Source organism: Felis catus, chromosome C1, assembly GCF_018350175.1.
Source record: "Felis catus isolate Fca126 chromosome C1, F.catus_Fca126_mat1.0, whole genome shotgun sequence".
Classification (NCBI taxonomy): Eukaryota; Metazoa; Chordata; class Mammalia; order Carnivora; family Felidae; genus Felis; species Felis catus.
In genome coordinates this window covers 12,618,430-12,642,868 of record NC_058375.1, presented here as the reverse complement: position 1 = coordinate 12,642,868, position 24,439 = coordinate 12,618,430, and the positions used below count along the sequence as shown (strand labels likewise).

At 55.1% G+C, this 24,439-nt stretch overlaps 1 protein-coding gene and 1 long non-coding RNA gene across 13 annotated transcripts in view; one reads left to right on the top strand and one right to left on the bottom strand.

The window, feature by feature from the left end:
- Nucleotides 1-4,619: 4,619 nt before the first annotated feature.
- ARHGEF10L (Rho guanine nucleotide exchange factor 10 like) overlaps nt 4,620-24,439 on the bottom strand; it is a 155,543-nt gene continuing 135,723 nt past the window's right edge. For 11 of the 12 annotated variants that reach the window (XM_045035163.1, XM_045035162.1, XM_045035164.1 and 8 more), the window contains 3 exons: nt 14,011-14,185; nt 6,929-7,051; nt 4,620-5,742 (listed from right to left, as the gene is read on the bottom strand). In XM_045035163.1, coding sequence (XP_044891098.1) covers nt 5,210-5,742; nt 6,929-7,051; nt 14,011-14,185 — 831 coding nt within the window. In that variant the 3' untranslated portion in view covers nt 4,620-5,209. Of the gene's footprint in view, nt 5,743-6,928; nt 7,052-10,788; nt 12,073-14,010; nt 14,186-24,439 lie in introns of those variants that run through there. The other variant, XM_045035169.1, reaches the window with a different exon arrangement.
- LOC123379488 lies at nt 8,180-11,066 on the top strand. Its single transcript, XR_006583954.1, has 2 exons — nt 8,180-10,168; nt 10,441-11,066. It is a non-coding gene; the product is annotated as an uncharacterized LOC123379488 (long non-coding RNA).

Genomic DNA, 24,439 nt, shown 5'->3' with positions numbered 1-24,439 from the left:
TGATGGCAGTGGGGGGGACAGATGGTGGCCGGAGTGACTCTGAGGCTTGCTCTGTGCTGTCCCCAGAGCCCCCACTGCAGCTCACCTGCTCAGTACCGCACCCTGTTCTGGCTCCCTTCCCTTCTCTGTCCCACACATGTCCCCTCCTGCTGGTCCTTGGCCTCACCTCCCTAATAAAGGATTCGGATCAAAATCCTCATCTCAGGCTCTGCTTCTGGGGGAAACGCCGAAGCAAGAGCAAAGCTCTGGGAGCACAGAGATACCCACAGGCCACTGAGGCACTCCTTCCCGGCCAGAAATCCCATTTTAGGTAGCAAGTCAGAAACAGGACAGACTGGAGGGGAGAAGCTCGAGCTTGGCCCCACACCTGAGGCCTCACAAGTCCAGGAGGAAGTAAGGAAGGCTGAAGGGAGCCTGGGCACCACGGGCAGGGGGCTGCGTCTCCAACGTGCCCACCAGGTAGGAGAGCGGCAGGGACAGCAGGGCAGGGGAGGGTCCAGGCATCCAAGTCCAAGATGGCCCAGCTGGTGAGAGTCCCGCAGATAGGGGTGCAGAAAGGCGGCAGGAGGGGGTGGCAGGCTGGGTTACCCACAGGTGGCGGGCCGCGGGGAGGGGAGCAAGCGACCTGTCCTCAGCCTGAAATTCCCAACCAGCGGCTGCGCGGATCCCAGCTGGGAGGTGGGTCCGGTGCACCTGCCTCCTGACAACAGGCCCCCACCTGTGCCTGCTCGTCAGGGGTGAAGCAACAGCGCTTCTCCTTCTAGGGCAAGGGCAGGGGACAAAGGCGTGCGGCCCACCTGGGCCCCAGACCCCGCCCAGGCCCCCTGCTGCCCTCATGCCCAGACCTGTTGGTTCTTTGCCTCCTGTTCCATCTTGAACCCACTGCCATCTGGCTGGTCCCCCACGGCTCGGCCCCCCTTCCTCTTGTCAAGGTCACCGGACGGCCCCTCTGGGCCTAAATGCAAGGTCACTTCTCCCCACGGCACTGGACACAGAAGATGGCTCCCTCTTCCTTCTGACACTCTCCACACAGCTTCCAGGACAGCAAGCCTTCCTGGTTCTCCGCCTCCCCCGGCTCCCCGGCCCCTCCTGTCCACCTCTCAAGCCTCCAACCCTGGCCTCTTCCCCGCGCTCAGGCCCCCACACCTCCCCGCCCTCCTCTGCGCCCTGGAGATCTCCCCGCTCACCCCTGTCTCTCATGCGGACCTCTCCCTAGAGCTCCAAACTCCCAGTCACTGTCCTGCCTGCCCAAGATGCTCGGCGACAACTCAGTGTAATGCCCCAAACCCCCTTCCCAGTCCTCCCGGGAAAAGCCCGCCCCTCCCACACCTCCTGGCAACTCTGTCTTTTGAGCGTCCCTGACGCCCCTTCTGTCCCCACCCACCCAGCTGCACACCACACAGGATCTGACACCTCCTCGCACCTCCACCGTGGCCACTGGGTCACCGCCACGGCCCCCTCGGTGTGTGCTCTCCGGACTCCCACACTTCTGCGCTTGCCCTCGACGGATCAGCCTCAACCTAGCAGCCAAAAGTGATCGTTTGAAAGCACGTGACAGATGGTGTCACTCTTCTTCTCCAAACCCTCCCACGACCTCCCGTGTCACAGAGGAAAAGGCCAAGTCCCTCCGTGATCTGACCTGGTAACGTGTGACCATCCCCCTGCCCCCCCGCCCTGCAGCCGCCCGCTCCCTCCGCCCCAGCCACCAGCCACACTCCTGCCTCGGCCCCTGGTACTTGCTGTGCCCTCTGCCCAGAATGTTCTAGGGCCTGATGTCTGCTGCTCCTTCAGGTCTTGGCCCAGATGTCACCTCCTCGGTGTGGCCTCCCCAGACAACCCTGCTTTTGACATCACAAGCCCCCTCTGCAGCCTCTCTACCTCCCGGCGTCTGTGTTCTCTGTCCAGAGCACAAACACCACGTGACGTGTTGTCCTTACTTACTGTCAGTGCCCTCTGTGCCCATCAGCAAAATGGGGGCCGGGCCGTGTGCAGAGTTCACCACACTCTACCCAAGTGCCTACCTGGATCCGGGTCCTGGCACACAGTAGGCTTTCCGTAAATGTGGAATGACTGACAATTCAATTCCCCTGGCCTGGACTGTTCCTATCTCCTCTCTGAGGCACAGAGAGGTTAAGGTGCTCGCCTGACATCACACAGCTGGTGAGCGGGGAAAGCATCGTTGGAACTCTGGTCTGTCTCCAATTTTATTCTTGGAGGCAGGGTGGTCTGGGGGCAGGAGTCCGGCCCTGATGCTGCCTTGGGGAATTACTTCCTGAGCCTCGAGTCCCTCACCAGCGGAGCGGCCACGAGGACACGTGAGTGCTCCCAAAATACTACGGTTATTGTTACTCTGATCAGCCCCTTAAAGCGAGAGCCTCTCTCCCTCCCATGCCAGGCACGTCCTCGACGTGTTTCCACGTCTCTGGAGCCGCCAGACGCCCCCAGCCCACCCTCGCTCTGTTGTCAGAGACTCTGGAGAAGGGCTGTTGACTGATATGATAATTTCGCCGTGGAGCTAAGTCAGTCACTGAGGATCTCCCGGGTCCCCTTCAGCTGAGCGTTCTGTAGGGCTAGGATCTAACAGACCCGCAGAGCTCCCAGACGCCCACTCCTGCACAGAAGGGGGACTTCTTAATAAGACAGTCTGCCTCAAATCGTTTGGAACAAGGCAGGCTGCGGTGATGTAAGGGATAATCGCAACGCTGCTGTTGGAGGATGTCCCGGGTGCTTTCCACGGACTCGTTACCGCTTGTCCTCGGCAATTCCCTGAAGCGTCGTCGCCCCCGGTTTAGAGGTGAGGATTCTGAGGCCTGGAGGCGAAGGGACGGGCTAAAGGACACACGACAGGCCTTTCATGGGGCGGGACTGGAACACAGGCCTGCCAGATCCTAGCCCCCAGGCTTGGTCACCGGCCCAAGTGGCCGCAACTTACCAGTCGATCGCTGTCCTAGGAAACGTCTCAACCAGCATTTGACTAACGGGATCAAGGCCCCCCATGGGAGCCCCACACGGACGGCATTCAGTAAGTAGCTCAGGCACAGTGCACCTGATTTCCTCTCCCACCAGCAGGGGGCAGGACAGTGGTGAGTCTCCCTTGGATACTAAATGGGAAACTGAGGCTGAGAGAAGATGGGCTCGTCTGGAACGGAACGTCCGGCGTCCTGAATGGCCAGCGTCCACGGCCACGCTTCCTGCGGACACACGGCTCCCCTCTCCCCCTCCTGGGGACCCCCCACCCAACTGCGCACTGGCTGCGGGCGGAGGCGGCTGAGGCCTCGCTCACCTCCGCGGCCCCAGCAACTAACACGGTGCCCGAGGACCTAACAGGAGCTCAAGGGGTTTGCGGAAAGGGGTGAGTGAGTGAGTGGCTCCTCCAGTGGGCGAGAGCCCTCCAGGTGGTTAGGACCTGGCTGCCGTGGCCTCTCCGTGGTGGCTCTTGTCCCCCGGCTTCCCGGGGCGTCCATGAAAGCCATCGAGCTGCACAGCTGGGTCTGGTCGACAGGTCCGCCTCCCGCCCCCGCTGATCTCTGCTTCCCTCCTCCCCGCCGCCTGGTGCCTGGTGTCGCGAGGCCGGGAAGTGTGAAAGGGAGGACGCACAGGTGGGCGGGTGGTGGGTGGACAGACAGGTGGACAGATGCCAGTGAGGTGGTGGGTGGGGAGACGGAGAAAACACCTCCCTTTCGGGTGGGGGGGGTTGGTTTTGTTGCCTTGCCTGCAGGCAGCTCCAGACGTCTGAGGATGGAGACTGAGCCAGGAGAAGGAAGCCGGGGCCCCAGGCAGCCCCGCCCGCCAGTCGCACCCCACAGCCTGGGCTCTGCCACCAGCATCTGGAACTCACCCCTTCCTCCCTCGGCCCCCTCCCTGCCTCGCCCCCCTCCCTGCCTCACCCCTTGCCCACAGCAATAGCCCCAGACCCCTATCCCGCACACGGTGAAGCCCTTTGCCTCCCTTCCCTCCCGGGTTGGCAGTGACAGGTGCCAAGGCCACCTGCCTCTATACCATTCCAGAGCGGGGACGGCAGCCTTGTCTTCAAAAACCGTTCGGAGGCGCCTGGGTGGCTCAGCCGCTTAAGCGTCTGACTTCAGCTCAGGTCACGATCTCGTGGTTCGTGAGTTTGAGCCCCGCGTCGGGCTCTCTGCCGTCAGCACGGAACCCACGTCAGATCCTCTGCCCCCCCCCTCTGCCCCTCCCCCTGCTCGCTCGCTCTCGCTCAAAATAAATAAATAAACTTTAAAGAGAAACTATTCAGGAAAGAAGCTCCCAAGAGCCCCTTCTCGAGCAAAAGAGAACTTTCCGGGATGATGGAAATAGCTGGACCTGTAGTGCCCAGCGTGGGAGGCACACACCCCGTGGGGCTCTCCAAGACACTTCTCCAAGACGCCCACCCCGTGGGGCTTCTCCAAGAAACGTGGCCATGGGACTCAGGACCTGGATTTGTGATTTCATTTCATTTTAATTAATTACACGAATAAAAAGCGACACGTGGCCAATGGCGAGTGCACCGGACGGCTCACTCTAGGGCCTGTGCCATGACGGGGTCCCCCTGGTTCCGGAACAGCCCTACCTCCTGCCCTCGTGCCTCCGTCACACCTCAAAAAACAAAAAGTCAGTGGAAGCACTCACGTTCTTCTTGCCTTTTATTCCAGCATCTCCCAGAGCTCCAATATGTACAGACTTCATTTATACACATAATGTACACCATATATACGTATTTATATATATTCACACACCAGCCCACACGCTCTCGTACACTCACACGCACACGCCCGTCCAGGAGAGGCGCGCGGCCGTCTCTGAGCCCCGCTCGGCCCGGACAAGAGGTGCTGGGCTTGCCAGGCAGTTGTGAGGTTTTGTGTTTGTTTTTTGCTTTTAAAAAGAAGGCCATTTCCTCCAGAGGTATCCTCCCCCCGCACCCAAACCCCTGCCCCAAAACTCTGAAATATTTTCTTTCTTTCCTTCTTTCTTTCTCTTTCTTTCTTTCTTTCTTTCTTTCTTTCTTTCTTTCTTTCTTTCTTCATTTTCTCTTTCTTTCTTTCTTTCTTTCCTTTTTTTTTTTTTTTAAAAGGAAGAGGTTCTCCTCTGCTCGGCCAAGGTAGTTCCGGGAGACCCAGGCCCATCCCCACGGTCCCTGGAAGGCGATCGGTGCTCCCGGGAGGACCCCGCATGACTGTCGGTCGCCATGCCCGCGGCGGTGCGCCCCCGGTGGGGGCTATAGCGTCAAGGGCACTTGCCAGATGAGGAGGGCGCTGTCCGTCTCCCCGCACGGGGCTGGCCTCCCGCTGCCGCCCGAGGCGCTGCCGAAGTTGCGGTAGCCTTGCCCCCCCGAGATGATGGCCACTGAGCAGATCTCCTTGCGGTGGGCGTCCCGGGCGCAGGGCCGGCTGCGCACCCAGACATCCGGGTCATCGGCCATCTCGTAGATGGAGCCGTCCTCCTCGCTGTGCTCCAGGGCCGAGCCGTCGGCGGGCGCGGGCTCCCGCACGGACAGCAGCGGGCCCGGGAGGTGGGCCGTGGAGCGCAGGCGGTACTGAAGAAGGATGCCCTTCTTGCGGGTCAGCTCTCGGCCCACGCGGCTCGCGGGCGGGGGCTCATGAGCCTGCCCGTCAGGCTTGTCCTCCTCCGCCCGCGGCCCTTCGGCCTCCTCCTGGTCGCTCCGCAGGATGTCGGGGGCCAAGATGCTGGTAGCCACGGCCAGGAAGGCCACAGGCCCGCAGTGACCGTTGAGCGACACCATGCCTTTCCCTGCAAGAGTGGGGCGGGGAGAAGGGGCCCAGAGGCCCAGCTTTGGAGGGGGCACCCAGACCTCTCTTGGAGAACGTTCTGGGTGGTGTTTTGGTTTCACTAACGGCAGTGGATGCTGGAGCCTCTGGGGGAGGGGCTCTCCCACACCCTAGGGCTATTTTCTGTGGAGGAGTGGGACAGGGGACAGCAGTGACCTTATCAACCACTTGGGGGGGGGGGGCATCAGTGTGAAAGCGCCAGCCACACATCTCCGAGCCGTTGGCTCCGCCCAGAGAACCTTCCCCACCCACCTGCCGCTCTGCCCCATCCCCTAAAGCCCAGCTTGAGCCCCTCCGCCGCACCTCCTTCTTGACCCACCCACAGATTGCTGAGCACCTGCGTCTCTGTGCCCCGCGGGCCCGGAACACCTGCCGGCATAGCACCCGCCACCCCAGACCTCAGCTGCCTCCACCAGACTGTCAGCGCTGGGGGGCAGGGTCTCTGCCGGATACGTCCTGGCAAACCCAAGGACTGACACCGGGGGGGGGGGGGGGGGGGGGCAAAATGATCTCTGTGATGGAAACAGGAGATCTTGGATTTAGGAAGAGACTCTTCCTTAGCAGGGAGGGCGGCGGCTCAAGATCCAGCAGGGCTGGTCTACCCTCAGGGCTTCCCCCCTCCCCCTCCCCACCTCGGCCCTCCGACGGCTCTGCCACGACTCTCGGAGGCCAAGAGGGGCCCGGGGCTCTGGGGTCCTCGCTGACCCCGCCCTGGTTCTCCTGGCCTCGGTGCCACAGGGCCCGGCAGACCTCCCGCTGCTCCACAGGAACACATTTGTACAGGGACCCCATCCCCAGAGGCCCTCAGTTATTTCGGTCTCTGGAGCCTGGACGTGTTGAAGCTTCTATGGGGAGGGAGCAGGAAGGGGCCCGGCCACTATTCAGGGGTCCCCACGAATCCTGAAGCCACTGGACCGAGACACGCTATTGTGCCCACTGGCCGGATTAGGAAACTGAGACTAACTCAGAAAGCCGGTGGGAGACAGAGGGGGAGGGGAGGACATAATTCTGCCGTGCCACAGCGCCACCTGTGGTGACAGAGGACATTGGAGAATGATGCGTAAACACCTGGGCACGAGACACGCCCTCCCCGGCCACCTGCAGCTGACTGTCCCAGGCCCTGCCCAGACGGGCTCCCAGAGCCTCACCTGTGATCTTGGGGATGCCTTCCAGCCGAGGCACAGGCAGCAGGACAATAACACCCTGGTCGGTGCCCACCCAGAGCAGACCCTGGCAGATCAGGAGGCTGGTGACACACAGGTGCTTTTGGCCTGCGGAGAGAGAAGCCAGCGTGAGCCGCACAGCCTCCCCCGGGGATGGCAGTGGGTTCTGGGGGTTTGAGGTGGGGAAACGGCTCCTCCTGTGAGACCGGCAGGAAGCTGGATGGGGCTGTGGTCGGGACATGGGCTTGGGAGGCTGACCTGGCTGGATCCCCCAGCTGAGTGCCCCTCTACCCAGCCTGTTTCCACCCGGGGAAAGTGGGACTGCCCGAGGAGGCAAGGGGGTTGAGCCACTGGCCACGGAACTGGCCCGTGGGGGCCCTCCGCGGCCAGGTGGGGAGCAAAGACAGGGTTTGAGGGCGACGCAGATGTTGGCGCACACGGGATGCCTGGGAAGGGAGCCGGTGTGGACGCAGAAGTGAGGCGAGTCGGCAGTCTGCCGCAGTCCCTCGGTCTCCAGCCCAGGCCTGTCCTTCCGCCCACGTGGGCCCTTCCCCGGGAGAAGACACAGCGCGCCTGCCCCTGGCCTGACGTGCCAGGAACCAACATGTTACTGATGGCGGTCCAGATTAGCGCCTGACCGTCCCCCTGGTGCCGTCTCTTCGTTTCATCAAGAATGCGGTGGCAGGGACAGTGCGGGGGTCCCTCTGCCCTTTACAGGCAGGAAGCGCAGCATGAGCCACGCCCCACAGCGGCCCAGAGCGGGGTCTCCAAGGCCAGGCGCTGGGCTCAAACCCGGGCTCTGCCCCTTCCCAGCTACGTGACCCAGGCCGGTCCCTAAACCCCTCTGTGCCGTGGCTCCCTCACCCGCAAGAGGGGACAATGATGATATTCCACAGCCTCGTCCTGAGGATGAAACGAGTCAACGACTGAGCAGAAATCACCTAACCCAGTGCCCGGCACACGGCACACACAGAAAGGCGCCTTCGGAAGCTACTGCTGTTGCCCTGTTGACGACGATGGTCACCGGAAAAGGGTTCGAGGGACAGGCGGCACCGACGCCCCCCTGCCTTCCCAAAGGGCCCCGTCTTGCTTCTTGCCTGATTCCTCCCGCCCCCCTGAGAGGGGCCAGCTCTTCCCTAAAAGGAAATTCGAACTCATGCCACGTGCCATGGCGACAGCAATGCCACGCGGCGTGTGAAATGACGCTCGGAGCGCCGGTTCGCGGCCTGGGCGTGTCTCAGCACCAACAGCAGGGCCAGGAGGCCCCCAACTGCATTTCTGGCAAGTACCCGGGTGCCACTGATGCGTGCTGGTCCAGGGACCGCACTCCAGAGTTTCTAAAGCACACAGAAACCCGGTCTGGTTGGACGTAAGCCTTGCAGCGGCCTGGGACACGTGTGAGACACGGATGTCAGGCCCGTTTTCCAGATGAGGACAGGAAGGCCCAATGAGGTCACCCAGCTGGTGAGTGCGGGGCAGGGGCAGGGCTCAGGTCTGCTGGTTACACTCTGCCTCTGTTGCCTCTCCGCTCGTGAGCACATCACTGCGGTTCCACGCGGGTAAGGGTACGAGCTTCCTGTGCACGGCAAACAGCCTCCGAGCTGAACGGGGTGGCTCCCCAGGGTTACCATGTCGGGGTTCACGCGGCACCGTCTAACACAATGGACTCTACCATCACTGACCCACTCACTCGGCACTCCAGGACACCCCAAGCGCCTACTACGCACAGGACTCTGCACTCAGTGCCGGAGGCACAGTGGGAGCCACACACGCGAAGTTTGGCTCTTGAGGAGCAAACACTCTAGGACTTTCTGTGATGATGCAAATGTTATGGATCACGCTGTTCGATGCGGCAGCCACTAGCCACAGGTGGCTCGTGGACACGGGCTATGTAGCTGGTGGGATTAAGGCACTGAATTTTTCATTTCATCCGGTTTTCATCGTCATAGCGGCTACCGTATTAGCACAGTCTAGAGAGCGGAAAGAGGAAGTGAAGACATGAACCAGGAACATAAATACCAGGCAGAGGATTCAGATGGGAGCATGGGGCAGGGAGAGAGTGGGCAGGAAGGTTCCTGAGCTTCCTGACTTACCCCCACATTCTGGAAGGATAGGGAAGCAGGCGTGGGGACGTGAGTTTCGAAGGACAAGGAGGAGGCAGCCACCCCGAGCCCTGAGCTAAGGCCTGGGGCACAGCACATGCAAAGGCCCTGTGGCAAGAATAAGAGGGTGGCAGGAGCAGACTACAGCCAGCGCAGCTCGGGGATCGGGACGGGGGTGGAGCTCAAGACAAGCAGAGAGCGGGTAGGCCAGGGTAAGAGCGGTGACTGTTCGTTCTGGAGCTACATTCTAGAAGCTACTGGAAGGTCTGAGCAGAGGCGTGGGTGGCCTGGTTTGGAGGAGCGAGCGCTTTGGCCTCAGTGTGGTGGAGGGCAGGGAGGGAGCAAGCAGGCCAGCCAGGCAGAGATGCGGTGGCGAGACGCCGTGGTGGCCTGGAGGACGACAAGAAGCCAGCTCGTTCGAGATCCGGTCCGAAGTCGAATGGCAGACTAGCGCGGGTTGGGAGAGCGGACAGGCGTCGAGGGCAACTCCGAGGTGTTTGGTCTCGAGCAGCCGGGCGCCTGGCAGTGCCTGGGACTCCGATGGGAGGGCGGGCCTGGGGTGGAAGGCCACGCTGCCTCCCGGATACGCGGACGCACGTGGTGGGCCTGGCCACGCGACGCGAACGGAGTCCCACTCGCGGTGCTGATTCAACGCGGGAACGCGCACCTCGGGAAGAAGAGCCAGGCCCGTCTCCGGACAACAAGGGCCGTTTCACGAGCGGGTCTGGGTGCGTGCAAAGCTGGGGCTCCTCCCCACGGCCGCGTCAGCTCAAAACGCGCAGACGCCCACCAGGAGGACGGGCTCCCGGCCGGCGGCGGGTGCTCCCAGCCCCTCCTCACCACCTGGCCCCCGCTCGGCCCTGGTCAGGGTCTCCATCGCCCCATCTCGCTCGCTCTCTCTCTCTCTCTCTCTCGCCGCTTGCTTTCGCAGATGGAAGCCTCGTGAGGGCAGCAGCTCATCTGCACACTCAGAGTTGAGTTGATTCCCCAGCTCACGGCTCAAGCGCCCTCGGCTCATGAACAAATGAACGAGCGAGAGCAGAATAGTGAAAAAGGACACGGGTGCGGGCGTCACGCGCGGGGCATGCGAACTGACAAGTCATCTTCTTTCCCTTCTCTATCCGTGAGTATTATAAACCTGCCTCGCTCAGTTTTATGATTATTGGAAATACACGTGTGTCTGTATAATACACACACACAGTTGGGCGCAGCTCTTCGCCCAGAGTGTACAATCAATAAAAGGAGGCCATTAGGATAACGTCTGTGATTATTAAAAGGACCTAGACTCGTAGCTCAAGATCAGCTCCATCAGAGCCATAAACCCACAAAAATAATTAAGCCCAGAGAGCGAGCAGTGGCAAATTTTTCATCTCGCTGCCTCACCTCCTGTTCCAGGGAACCCTGGGGCCGTGAGCCCAGCAAGAGACGGCTCCCCGATGCCCCCGCATCCTCCCGGCCCCCACTGGACAGCTGAGACCCAGCAGACGAGAGGAGGGCAGCAGGAAACCCAAAGAAGTGCCACCAGCATTCAGAAATGACTTCATCTGCAGACCTCATTCTAGGGCCCTTCCTCCTCCCCGTCTGCCTCGAGGAAAAGATCAAGACACTTCACAAACAGTCCGAAAGGAAAAAAAAAGAAAATTCTAATGGTGGATAAATATTTTATCACAGAGACTTAATGCAGCAGTGTTCGACTCACCCAAGCCATCTATCTGGAGATATACAACTTTAAAAGGCTCAGGCTCTTGGAGAACATTTTATTAATGACCTGTCTAGTTAGGAGGAGGGGGGGGGAGTTTAGGTTCAAAAAATGCATTAATACCAGCCGGGTACACGAGAGGAAGAAAGGGGTCGGGGGAAGGAAGTGTGATAAATTTTTAACACGCCCTTAAAAAAGTCCACACTTAGAGGAGGAACAAATTTATTACTAATTATGCAATTATTTCATTTGGTGGTGTGGGGGAAGAAAAAAAATACTTAAAAGCCTTTTAAAAATATTTCTAATAAAGAATTTACGAATCCTGCTCTGTTGTTCTTCCGCCAGGGGCACAGTGTGAAACGGGTCTGAAGCCGCCCTCTCCCTGGGGCAGCTCCGGCCCGGCTCTTCTGGGGTTTGGGGGGGTCCTGGCCCCAGCCCCAGGCTCCACGGTGTCACTGACTAGGAACGGTCAGGCCTGGCAGAGGAGGCCCAGGGCACTAACCCCTGGGGAAACTAAGCCTCCCCCCCCCCCCGCCCACATGTCCCAGGGCCCAGCCCCAGGGAGGTGGCTTCTGTCTGCTGGATGTAGCAGGTGCAGCCGGAAGGACATGGGGTGGAGAGTGGGGACCGAGCAGGGAGGCACCCTGGGAGATGTGCAGCCCACAGGGCGGGTACGGCGAGGGGCAGGGATGGCCACGAAGATGAGAACGAAGATGATGCCAAAGAATGACACTGCCGTGGACCAGGACTCACTCCAGCCAGAGACTATGGGGTGCTGTCCCTGCACCGCCTCAGGCAAGGCCCAACCTCCCTGGGAGGCAGGGACCGGGGATCCCAGGGGTTCCCCACCCGCCCCGGGTCACGGGGCTGGGCGGCAGCAGAGCCAGCCTGACTCCAGCTCTGGTCTGCCCTGGGCCCCACGGCCAGGCTCCGACTCAGATCTCGGCCCCTCCGTGTACAGATGGGGCAACTGAGGCCTGGGAATGGGGACGCTGCCCAGTAAGTCTCGGAGACGCTGCAATTAGGGGCCTGGCTCCGGCCTCCTGGGCGTGTGACCTTCCAGGAGGTCATTTAGGCTCCGGGGCCTCCATTTACCTGGCCCTGACATAATCATAAGATAGCGAACGCCCTTCCTTCTTCAAAGGGTAACTGCGGAGAACAAGTAAGCCAGTGGGTGTGCAGATGCATTTTGAGCTCACGTGGTAAAGTCACAGTTGTGCCCGAGGGGGCTGCGGCTGTCCACCTGCATCCGGGTCTGCCCGCCAGTCCCGCCTCGGACGGCCTGACAGGCTGATTCTTTCTCTCCCCTCCTCTGCCCCCAGATGAAGCTGAGGAGATTTAAAAGGCCCACTTATTTTGTTGTTCCACTAACTTGAAGTAATTTAGCTATCAGCATAAACGTGGAAATATTTTTGTGATAGAGAGAAATTTCTATCATAGGTAAAATAGATTTACCTTGTATAATGGCTAAATACTGTGAAATGCAATGAAACTGAAGAAGGAGGGAAGGAAGGGGAGGGAGGAAGGAAAGGGAGGAAGAAAGGGAGGAAGGAAGGAAGGAAGGAAGGAAGGAAGGAAGGAAGGAAGGAAGGAAATCAGGGATGAAGGAGGGAGGGAAGGAGGGAAGAACAGGCAAAGAGCCATAACCCAGGTCCCACAGAGCCCACACAGCACAACCTGGGAAGTGTATTATGGCCCTATTTATTCTCCTCACACACCTACCATGTTCCAAGCCCGTGCAAGGTGTCTTCCCATGCCTGAAGGCATTTATCCGGAGCCAGGAAGCCCTCTGTCTACTCCCATAGACGGACCACAGACCAGCAGGCAGAGAGACCTGCCCAAGCCCCACAGTGGCCGAGCCAGGGCTCTGGCCACCTCTGAAACCATGTCTTCCCCGTTATACACCGTGGGACTCTCCCACAGACTCCCGGCCCTGCCTCTGGCCTGCCGCATGACCACGGACAAGCCACTTCATGGGGTTACGGTGAAACGCGACCCTGTACGTAAAACACTTGGAACCCAGCTCACCGCAGGGTTTGTGGCAGGCTACTGCCACTGCTGAACGTGCAGCAAGCAACCACCACCCCCTGTCGCCACCAGGCCAGACTCAGGGACCATTGTTGTGCCTGGCCGGGAGGAAGCAGGATCTCTGGGGGTGATCTCTGGGTCCCCTGGCTGGAGTCAGGGACCAGGCCTCTGTGGTAAAACAGAGGCCCCCACGCGGCCCCTTAGGTTTTGGCTAACGTGCTTGTCCTTGGCCCAGCCTCACAGGACGGGGAGATCAGTCCCTCAGCTCAGCACACAGCCACTTCTGGCCTCCATACGGCCCATCTGCTGAGTCCTTGTAACAATTAGCTCCCCACCTGCCATGCCGGGCCCGTGTCCCTGGCCCCAGGGCCCCTCGGCTCTCCCAGCTGCCAAACCTAGCCCAGTTTGGACAGGATGGAGCCTCTACATCCTCCCAGACCAGTCTATTTGTCTCCTGGGGGCTGGGCCAAGCTCTAAAGCCAGCCCGGGGGTAGGAACGGGCCCTGAGCAGGTGTCTGCCCTGGTTCCCTCCGGCACAGCCTGCAGGGTCTGGGCAGCACCTTGGACAGCAGACGGTAAGGGTGCTGCCTGGAGCCGCTTCCACAGAGGCAGATGCGGGAGGAGCAGGGTATTAGGTGAGCTCCAACCTTACTCCTCTCCACTGAGCATCACCAGTAGCTCTGCAGGAGGAAGCAGGGCCCCAAGGGGATGACGTCCAAGCCCTTCGCCCTCCCCCTGCCCCCAAAGCCCAACCAGCAAACTAAGAGAGGCAGCTGCCTTTCTTAGAAAAACCTCTAAAGAAATAGACCCCTGTAGGCCTTCTCTCTTGCCCCTCGCCTCATGTTCCGAACGTGATGGGAGGCAGAACTGGGTGTCTGGTCAACCTGAGGGACGGCAGGTGTAGACAGGCCTGGGTTCCCACCCAGTATGGCTTTTTAGCAGCTTCCTGATCTGGAAGTCTGCTGAATTTGGAGCCTCATTTCCCACGAGGGGTGAGAGGGAAGAGCGACGACAGCAAGAGAGGTTTTGGAACGATGCCCTGAGTTCGAATCCCGACCCTGCTGTCTCCCCTCTTGAAGGCCCAGTTTTTGATGCCAGCCAAACACTCCTATGAGGGTTAACAACATGGGCTGACCAGGAGGCACCTCCGCCTGGCCATGGAAGATGCTGCACGGATATCAGCATCTTCCCCGCACAGGCCCAGGACAGCAGGGCGCGATGCCCAACAGCAGCCTCACCCGGCAGGAGGAAGGTGGTCCTGGTGGCGATGTTGATCTCCTGCAGATGTTCCAGTGTCTCAGTGTGGAAGAGGCGGATGGAGGAACCAGAGGAGAAGGCCATCCAGACGCCGCTACCCGCCTTCACCATGTGCGTCACACTCACGGCCTCGTCCTGATGCGCCTCGAAGCTTTGCTGCGGCACAGAGAGAAGGGTGTTGGTGCTGGGCTGGGCCTGCCAGCTGAGCCTCGGGAGGCCAAGCTAACTAACCCAGCCTCTGCCTGAACCAGACTCAGGGCTAGAAGGGACCCTCAGAAGCCTAGCAGTGAGTAGTGTGCTGGAAAGTGTTTAACTACTGGTGGAGAATCCTGGTTTGCCCTGTCTGCCGATTCCAATGGTGTAAATATTTCCAACATGGGCCATCTCAAGCTACCCACATGACATCAATGAACAAGGAACTAGGAAAGGGATAACAGACCAAGCTCTAGCATGCCCCTGTGACACAAGGGAAAGTCAGGGCCAAAAGGTGACACAAGAGGAAGTGGCACCTTATGAATATTATCTAGAGTTACAAAGGCAACAAACGGAACTATCGGGGAAGGGAGGTGGGTCGTGTGAGTCAAATCCTAATCCTTTACATCTCTGCATCCGAATCTTTGCATCTGTGGGGATGCAACACATAATGTCCCAAAATTGATGAGAAACAGCAGGGAGCGGGGTTCAAAATGGTGAAGCAGCAAGATCCTGACCTCACCTCCTCCCACGGACACAATTATCTACACATACTTGTGGAATAATTCCCTCTGAAAGGAACCTGGAAACTGAATGAACTGAGCCTCCACAAGAAAATATAAAAGGATGGTGTCGAGACCAGATGAGAGGCAGAGACACCGACACACCAGAGGAAAAAACCCAGCCGTGGTGAGTCACAATCAAGAGGGATATCAAAGGTAGAGAACTTCCCTGAGGAATGAGGAATTCAAGCTCTACATCAGGCACCCCAACCCTTGGACCCTGCACAGGAGAGATGAGCCCCCAAAACACCAGGCTTTGAAAATCAATGGGGATTATATTCAGAGACTCTAGAAAACTGGAAGGAACAGGAAACTTGCTCTTAAGGGGCTTGCACACACTCACTCAACCTGGAAACCAGTTGAAAACGCCAATTTGAAAAAAGCATACGCCACTGATAAAGAAGATCCGTTTACTACAAACCTTAGAGGGTCTACCAGAGTGGCAGAAAACAGCAGGGGCTCTGCCCATGCACTGAGACGCTGGTAGGAGCCCTTTTGTCCATCTCAGTCTATCTCACTAAGAATGGTACTGGTGGGCGCCATTTTGGAATTCTCCCTGTAACCTACTAGTGCCAGTGGGTGTACTCCACTGAGAACCTTGTCCACCAATGTGCCCCAGTAGACATGGACATGCCCACAGCCAGGCCAGGAGCCAGCCCCACCTACCAATGTGTCACAGCCACAGTCCCACCACAACAGGAGGGCACACACAGCCCACAGAGGAGACAGTCCTTGAGCACCTGGCTCTGGAGACCAAGAAGTTTCCACTTCTGGGTCCTATACATCCTCCCCTACATAAGGCCATTCATTTGAGACTGGGAGAGGTCAGTGATTTACCTAAATACATACAGAAAAACACAGAGTAAGGCAAAATGAAGAGACAGAGGAATATGTTCCAAATTAAAAAAAAAAAAAAGACAAGACCTTAAAGAAAGAACTAAATGAAACAGAGATAAGCAATCTTCTTGATAAAGAGTTCAAAGTGATGGTCATAAAGATGCTCCCTACATTCAGGAGAAGGATGGATGAATACAGGGAGAACTTCAACACAGAGAGAGAAAAATAAAAGAAGATACCAAACGGAAATTATAACTGAACTGAAAAATACACGAGAGCGGTCCAACAGCAGACTGGATGAAATACAACAAATCAGCAAGCTGGAAAATAAAGCAATGAAAAACACCCAGGCAGAGCAGCCAAAGGAAAAAAGAATTAAGTGAAGTGAAGACACCTGAAGCGACCTTTGGGACAACATCAAGCGGAATGACATTCACATTATGGGGATCCCAGAAGGCGAAGGGAGAGGGAAAGAGCCAGAAAAAAAGAAATAATGACTGAAAACTCCCCTAACCTGGGGAGGGAATCAGACATCTGGCTCCAAGAAACCCGGAGAGTTCTAAACCACATGAACTCGAAGAGAACCACACCAAGATACACTGTAATTAAGATGGTAAAAGTTAAAGGAAGAGTCCTGAAAGCAGCAAAGTTGAAAAACTTGTCAAGTACAAGGAAAACCCCACAAGGCTATCAGCAGATTTCTCAACAGAAACTTTCCAGGTCAGAAACGAGTGGCTTGACACATTTAAAGTGCTGAAAGGAAGAATCTCCCAACCAAGAATTCTCTAACCCAACAAGGTTACCATTCAGAATTGAAGGAGACATTAAGAGCTTTTCAGATAAGCAAATGCTAAAGGAGTTCTTCACTACCAAACCAGTTCTACAAATACTGCTAAAGGGACTCCTTTAAGCTTAAAAGAAATGGCACTAATCGATAATAAGAAAACATACAAAAGTAAAAATCTCACTGGACTAGGTAAATGTACAGCAAAGGTAATGAGCCAATCACTTCTACAGCAAGCATAAAGATGAAAAAATGTAGGGCCGCCTGAGTGGCTCAGTTGGTTAAGTGTCCAACTTCGGCTCAGGTCACGATCTCGTGGTCCGTGAGTTCGAGCCCCGCTTGGGGCTCTGGGCTGACAGCTCGGAGCCTGGAGCCTGCTTCCGATTCTGTGTCTCCCTCTCTCAGCCCCTCCCTTGCTCACGCTCTGTCTCTGTCTCTCAAAAATAAGTAAGTGTTTGAAAAAAAATTTTTTTAAAGATGGAAAGATGGAAGTACTAAAATGAACTAAAATCACAATAATTCATTGAGGGAAAAGCATAAAACAAAAAAATATAAAATGTGTCATCAAACATAAAACATCAAGGGTGGGGAGTAAAAAGGTAAAGCTTTAGAATCTGTTTAAAATTACACTGTTATCAACTTAAAACAGACTGCTATTGCCATAGGAGATTTTACATGAACCTCAAGGTAAGCACAAGGAAAAACTTATAGTAAATACCCAAAAGAAAAGGAGAAAGGAACCTACACATAACAGGAGAAAACCATCAAACCACAAGGGAAGAGAGCAAAAGAAGAAAGGGACAGAACGGGAACGACAAAAACAGCCAGAACACAATAAGTATACACTTATCAATAATTACTTCAAATGTAAATGGACTGAAAGCTCCAATCAAAAGCCAGAGAGTGGCTGGATGGATACATAGCAAGACCCATCTCTACACTCCTATGAAGGACTCACTTTGAAGTAAGGACACACACAGACTGAGGGCGAAAGGATGGAAACAGATATTCTGTGCACAGGGGAATGAAAAGAAAGCTGGGGTAGCGATACTTACACAAAGTAGAGTTGCAAACCAAGCCCGTAATAGACGACAAAGAGGGGCACTACACAAATGATAAAGAGGTCAATCCCGAGGGAGATGTAATTTTTATTAACATATATGCATCTGACATGGAGCACCAAAATATAGAAAGCAAATCTTAACGGACCTAAACGGAGAAACTGACAGCAACCCAATAACAGTCGGAGACTTTACTACCCCACTTTCCTCAGTGGACAGATCATCCAAACCAAACAAAAAAATCAATAAGGAAACATCGGCCTTAAATGACACATTAGACCAGATGGACTTAACAGGTATATAGAGAACTTTTCGCCCCAAAGCAGCAGAATACACATTCTTCTTCGCAAGGGCACAGGGAACATTTTCCAGGGTAGATCACATGCTGGGCACAAAAGAAGTCTCAGTAGATTCAAGAAAATTGACATTTTATCAAGCATCTTTTCTAGCCACAGTGGTATGAAACCACAAATTAATTATAAGAAGAAAATGAGAAAAACCACAAGTTAGGAAGACTAAAAAACTATGCTACTGAACGATCAACAGGTCAAAAAAGAAATCAAAGAGGAAATTTTAAAGAATACCTAGAACACTTTTCCAAAGAAGACACCCAGATGGCCAACAGACACATGAAACGATGCTCAACGTCGCTCATCATCAGGGAAATATAAACCAGAGCCACACTGAGATACCACCTCACACCAGTCAGAGTGGCTAAAATGAACAAATCAGGAAACTACAGATGCTGGCGAGGATGTGGAGAAAGGGGAACCCTCTTGCACGGTTGGTGGGAATGCACACTGGTGCAGCCACTCTGGAAAACAGTGTGGAGGTTCCTCAAAAAATTAAAAATGGAACTACCCTATGAGCGAGCAATAGCACTGCTAGGAATTTACCCAAGGGATACAGGAGTGCTGATGCATAGGGGCACATGTACCCCTATGGTTTTTTTTCAATTTTTTTAATGTTTATTTATTTTTGAGAAAGAGAGACACAGAGCATGAGCAGGAGAGGGGCAGAGAGAGGTGGGGAGCAGACTCCAGGCTCTGAGCTGTCAGCACAGAGCCCGACGCGGGGCTCGAACCCATGAACCGCGAGATCACCATCTGAGCCGAAGTTGGTTGCCTCACCAACTGAGCCACCCAGGTGTCCCACTAGAAAGGAGATTTTAACAGCAATCAAAAACCTCCCAACAAACAAAAGTCCAGGACCAGGAGGCTTCCCTGGTGAGTTCTACCAACATTCAAAGAAGATTTAATACCTACCTTTCCCAAATTCCTCCAAACACTTAAAGGGAAGAAAGCATCCAAACATATTTTACAAGGTCAGCATCACCCCACCAGACATGGACACCACACAAAGAAAGAAAATTACAGGCCAATGCCCTTGATGAACGTAGATGCAAAAATCCTCAACAAAACATTAGCAAGCTGAATCCGACAGTACATTAAAAGGGCCATACACCATGACCAGGTAGAATTTACTCCAGGCATACAAGGATGTTCAACATCTGCCAATCAATTCATGTGATACAGCGCATTAGCAAAATGAAAGATCAAAATCATGTGATCATCTCAATAGATGCAGAAGAAGCATTTGGCAAAATGCAACATCCATTTATGATGTTGAAAAACTCTCAAAACAAGGTGGGTACAAGGGAATGTACCTCAACCTATATGTGACAGTCCTACAGCTGATAGCATCCTCAATGGAGAAAAGCTAAAAGCTTTTCCTCTAAGAGCAGGAACAAGAGAAGGATGTCCACTCTCACCACTGTTATTCGACATAGTACTAGAAATCCTAGCCACAGTGATGAGGCAAGAAAAGAAATAAATGGCATCCAAATCAGAAAGGAAGAAGTAAAACTGTCACTGTTTGCAGATGACACGATATTGTATGTAGAAAACCTTAAAGACTCCACCCAAAATCCATTACACCTAATAAATGAATCTAGTAAAGTTGCAAGAATAAAAAAATCAATATACAGACATTTGTGGCATTTCTGTACACGAATCACAGCTCATCAGAAAGAGAGGATAGGACAACAACCCCATTTCCAATTGTTACCAAAAAGAATAAAATACCTAGGGATAAATTTAGCCAAGGAGGGGAAAGACTCGTACATTGAAAACTCTAAGACATTAATTAAATAAACTGAAGAAGACATGAATAAATGGAAAGATACTCCATGCTCATGGATGGGAAGAATTAATATTATAAAAATGTCCATTCCAGGGTGCCTGGGTGGCTCGGTCAGTTAAGCATCCGACTCCTGGTTTCAGCTCAGGTCATGATCTCATGGTTTGTGGGTTCAAACCCCACATCAGGCTCTGCATTGGCAGCACGGAGCCTGCTTGGAATTCTCTCTCCCTCTCTCTCTGTCCCTCCCCCACCACCTCTCTGTCTAAATAAGCTTTCAAAAAGTGTTTAATGTCCATGGAGGTATCATACTCTCTGATTTCAAACTATACTACAAAGCTATAATAATCAAAACAGTATTGTTTTTGCATCGGTACAAAAACAGACCCAGGTCAATGGGACAGAACGGAGAGCCTAGAAGTAAACCTGCATAAATAGAACCCATACAACTCAACAACAAAAGCCCCAAACAACCCAATTTAAAAATGGCAGAGGAGGGGCGCCTGGGTGGCGCAGTCGGTTAAAGCGTCCGACTTCAGCCAGGTCGCGATCTCGCGGTCAGTGAGTTCGAGCCCCGCGTCGGGCTCTGGGCTGATGGCTCGGAGCCTGGAGCCTGTTTCTGATTCTGTGTCACCCTCTCTCTCTGCCCCTCCCCCATTCATGCTCTGTCTCTCTCTGTCCCAAAAATAAATAAACGTTGAAAAAAAAATTAAAAAAATAAAAATAAAAATAAAAATAAAAATGGCAGAGGACCTGAATAGACAAGTCTCCAAAGAAGACTTACAGATGGCCAACAGACACATGGAGAAGATTCTCAAGGTCACCAATTATCAGGGAAACGCAAATCAAAACCACAATGAGGCCTCACCTCACACCCGTCAGAATGGCCCCCAGCAAAAAACACAAGGAACAACAGTGTTGGTGAGGATGTTCAGACAAAAGAGCCCTCGTGCACTGTTGGTGGGAATGCACACTGGTGTCACCACCGCAGAAAACAGGATGGAGCTTCCTTGAAAAATTAAGAATAAAAATATCATATGACCTATTTCTGGGTATTTATCCAAAGAATACAAAAACACTAATTCAACAAGATACTATGCTCACTATGCTCACTAAAGTTGTACTTACAATAGCCAAGAACATGGTAACAGCCTTAAGTGTCCATCGGGAGATGAATGGATAAAGAAGATGTGGTGTATTTACACAATGGACTATTTGCTACTCAGCCATCAAAAGAATGAAATATGCCATTTGCGACAACATGGATGGACCTAGAAGGTATTATGTTAAGTGAAATAAGTCAGACAGGGACAGCCATCCTGCAGAACTCCACTCATACGTGGAATCTGAAAAACCAACACCAAAACAAATGAAATGAAACAAAACCAAACTCACAGACGCTGAGAACAGATGAGGGAAAGGGGGGTCGGGGACGGGCAAAATGTGTGAGAGGTCAACCGTATGGTGACGGAGGGTGAGGCGACTTTGTAGCGCGCACAATGCCAAACTATAAAGCTGCGCTCCTGAAACTTACAGAATAAAAACAGTTATGGGATGTCAGGCACTTACTATGTTGCAGGCCTCTAACTCTGACTTTGGGTTTGAATTCAAGAAAAGGAAAAAGAAATCGCAGAGCAGACAGATTGGAGCCGGAGGGAAGTTCCTGGCGATTAGAAACAGAACAGGTGCATTTTGTCCCAGGGAGCAGGGCCGGGGTGGGGAGTGGGGAGGCCCCTCAGGAATGAGTGTGCGTGTCAGGGTGCAGCCCGTGGTTAGATGGAGGGGAGAGGGGGGCAGGCGCCGGATCACCCCGGGGCCACTGCCATCCGGTTAGGTGCGGGAGGGGCTGGGCTGGGAAGTGACAGGGTCAGGTTTAGCCCCGAAGGACGTTTGCTTCGCCAGTGAACGTGGCGCTAACACTGCTCGGTTTCTCTGGCCGCAGCCCTGACTCCACCAGGCTCCGATCACCAAAACCTTGAAGCGTTTTCCCCGTTGAGATAAGGAAGCTAATGGTGGAGGGGAGCCAAGCCAGGGAGGGCAAGCCTGTGAGAAGGCCAACAAAATTGCTTTTCCGAGCCAGCCCCCGGCGGCTGAGCTCTGCACAGGGCTGAGGGTGGCCTAACAGGTTGGGGGGGTGGGTACAGGAAACGCCAGGGCCCCAGGTTAGGGGAGGAGAGAGGCAGAGCATCGTCCTCCTTTCCACGTGTGCCAGGCTGCCCTCGAGGGGCACGGTTCTATGGCACAGCTCGCCCCTGACTGGGGGTACCCGGAGAGCAGAAGCTGAAGAGGCCGTAGAAACTTCAGAGCCAGGCCCAGTCCACGCCGTGCAAGGGGAGAGGAGGATCTTTGATGCCTTTGGCCCTCACTCCCAAATGCTGGCTTTCAGTACTCCTTTTCTCCTTCAGAGAAACCCCGAGCAGCCTGCTGTCCTGAACAGACAATGTTCCAGAAGGCCCAGCCCCGGGCACAACACCAGGTTCAACAGGACACTTCCCAAGGGGCCTTGCTGGGAAGGGCCAGCCGAGGACTCACCGACCCCCATCACAGCCAAGCCACTGAGGCTGGACCCGACTGCCCACAGTGCCCACCGCCGACGAGCAGACAGATGGACGGACGGGGCAGCGGGGTGGGAGGGGCCCCCAACAGGCTCTGGCTGCAGTCTTTTTTCCAAAAACAGCACGCACCCATTTGCACACGAGCACACACACACACGCGTGCTGCACAGGAAAGCGTGGGCATGCTCGCCCCTGTGTGCAGCAGGGCTCCTGCCCAGCTCCTAAGAAAGGGCCAGAAGCGTTTCCTGCCTCCCAGAAAGCCAGGCTGTGCTGGAACCGAGAGGCCTAGGGCTGTGGAAAGCCATACCTGAGTCTGCAGTCACTCAGCCCCGCATGCTGTTGTCAGAATCCAATTAAGAGAGAAGTCAGCAGTGGAAATCCGGGCTCATTTCTCCAGAGGCGTGACAAGTCTGCCCCCAGGCCCGAACGACTTTACACAAGGCCTGCGCCAACCCGCCAAGCCCAGCGGTCGGGCGGGTGGGGGTAAGGGCAGGTTGTATGACCAACGACATGGAGGCCCAGCCCCTCACCCCTCGGTGATCTCCGGGCTCCCTGAGACCCCTCCCCACTCCAGGCACCCGCCATGGAGCCAAGTCCTGGGAGTCCTGGCCGGGCCTCCTGGGCACACAGGCGGACTAGGTGGCATCCCGCAGCATGGGTCCCACTACCCCTGGGCGGGGGCAGGTGGCAGGGAGGCCCGGCCCTTGTTGCCCGTTGGGCTCGGTGCTGGCATCCCACTTGTCACCTCTGGACCCCTCCTCTATCCCTAGCTGGTCTTGGAGCCCAGGAGTTGGGGTGGGGGCACCTTCTCTCTAAGAGGACTCTATCCCCCTTGTCTTTGAAGAAGGCCCCCTGCCCAGCTGCCACCAGCACAGCCATGCCCCTGCCTCTGAGCTCTGGGAGGCTCCGTGCTTCCTGCCCACTTGACCCCCATGGTCCAGGCATGGCGATTTGCCAGCTGCTTATCCTGGACCAGGAACCGCTCTGTTGGGACGATAATTCTGGCCCAGTGGTCTGCAAACAGTGGCCCTCAGACTATACCAGCCTGCCACCTGTTTGGGGAAATTAAGTTTTCTTGGAACATGGTCACAGCCACATAGAAAAGAATCCATTCCAGTGGCTTGGGAACTCAGCACTCTGACCATACACCCCAGGTCCTTAAGGACAAAAAGACCTGCAAAGAAATCCTGAACTTTACTCAGTAGGCTTGGCGTGGGTGGTGGGACAGGCAGAGCGATCCGGAAACTGTGGTGTGGCTGAAGCTCCCTGATGTTGGGGGGTGGAGGTCCGTCATCTGGGATCTGAATCGAAGCTGTCCGTATGAACCCTGGCCCTGTGCACCGAAAGGGTCTGGAGCAATGACCCCCAGCAGTGGAGGGCACACCAGGTCTCGATTTCCAGACACCGTTCCCCACAAAAGGGAACCAGCCTAGGCACCCCAGAGAAATGGCTGATCAGGGCAGGGGAGATAACAGGGGAGCTTAAAAGTCCCGATGCAGAAAAGCAAGGAAGTGCCCAACGAATGACGGGGAGGGTGCCCAAAGGACCCAGGAGCCAACACAAACAGCTCCGGGTGGCCACATCGGAGACAATTTGAGTATCAAAAACAACAATGATGGTCTTGGATTACAGTACACTGGGTTTAAAAAAGAATCTAGGGGCACGCGGGCGGCTCAGTCGGTTAGGCATCCGACTCTTGATCTCAGCTCAGGTCACGATCTCAAGGTTCATGAGATCGAATCCTGCATCAGGCTCTGTGCTGACATCAGAGAGCCTCGGCATTCTCTCTCTCTCTCTCTCTCTCTCTGCCCGTCCCGTGCTTATGCTCGTGCATGTTCTCTCTCAAAATAAATAAAAACTTTGAAAGTTAAATCAACATAAAAAAGAATCTATAAACACGTAGAGGTCGTACAGGAAGGGGGGAGGGCTGAGTCCGGGTGAGGAAACCCCTCTTTAAATAAGGAAAGTTCAGGATGAAAGTTTGCTGAGGAACAGGATGTTCACACATTCTGGAAGAATCACCTGCAGGTGACCAAGGAATTAATTACACAGGGAAACCAGTCCCTTTAGGATGGGGACACCTGAAGGACCCGCCTTCACCGAGTGACAGAGGATGAGGACGGGCCAGCCTGCGTGTCCTGCCCCCCCGTGTGACACAGCAAGAAATGCACAGCTTCCCCACGCAGGATCTGGCCTAACACCCCAAGCCCATCTGGGGGAACACCACGCAATTCCTGGGTGTGAATGTTTTGTGAGACCCTGGCTTGGATTTCTCAAAA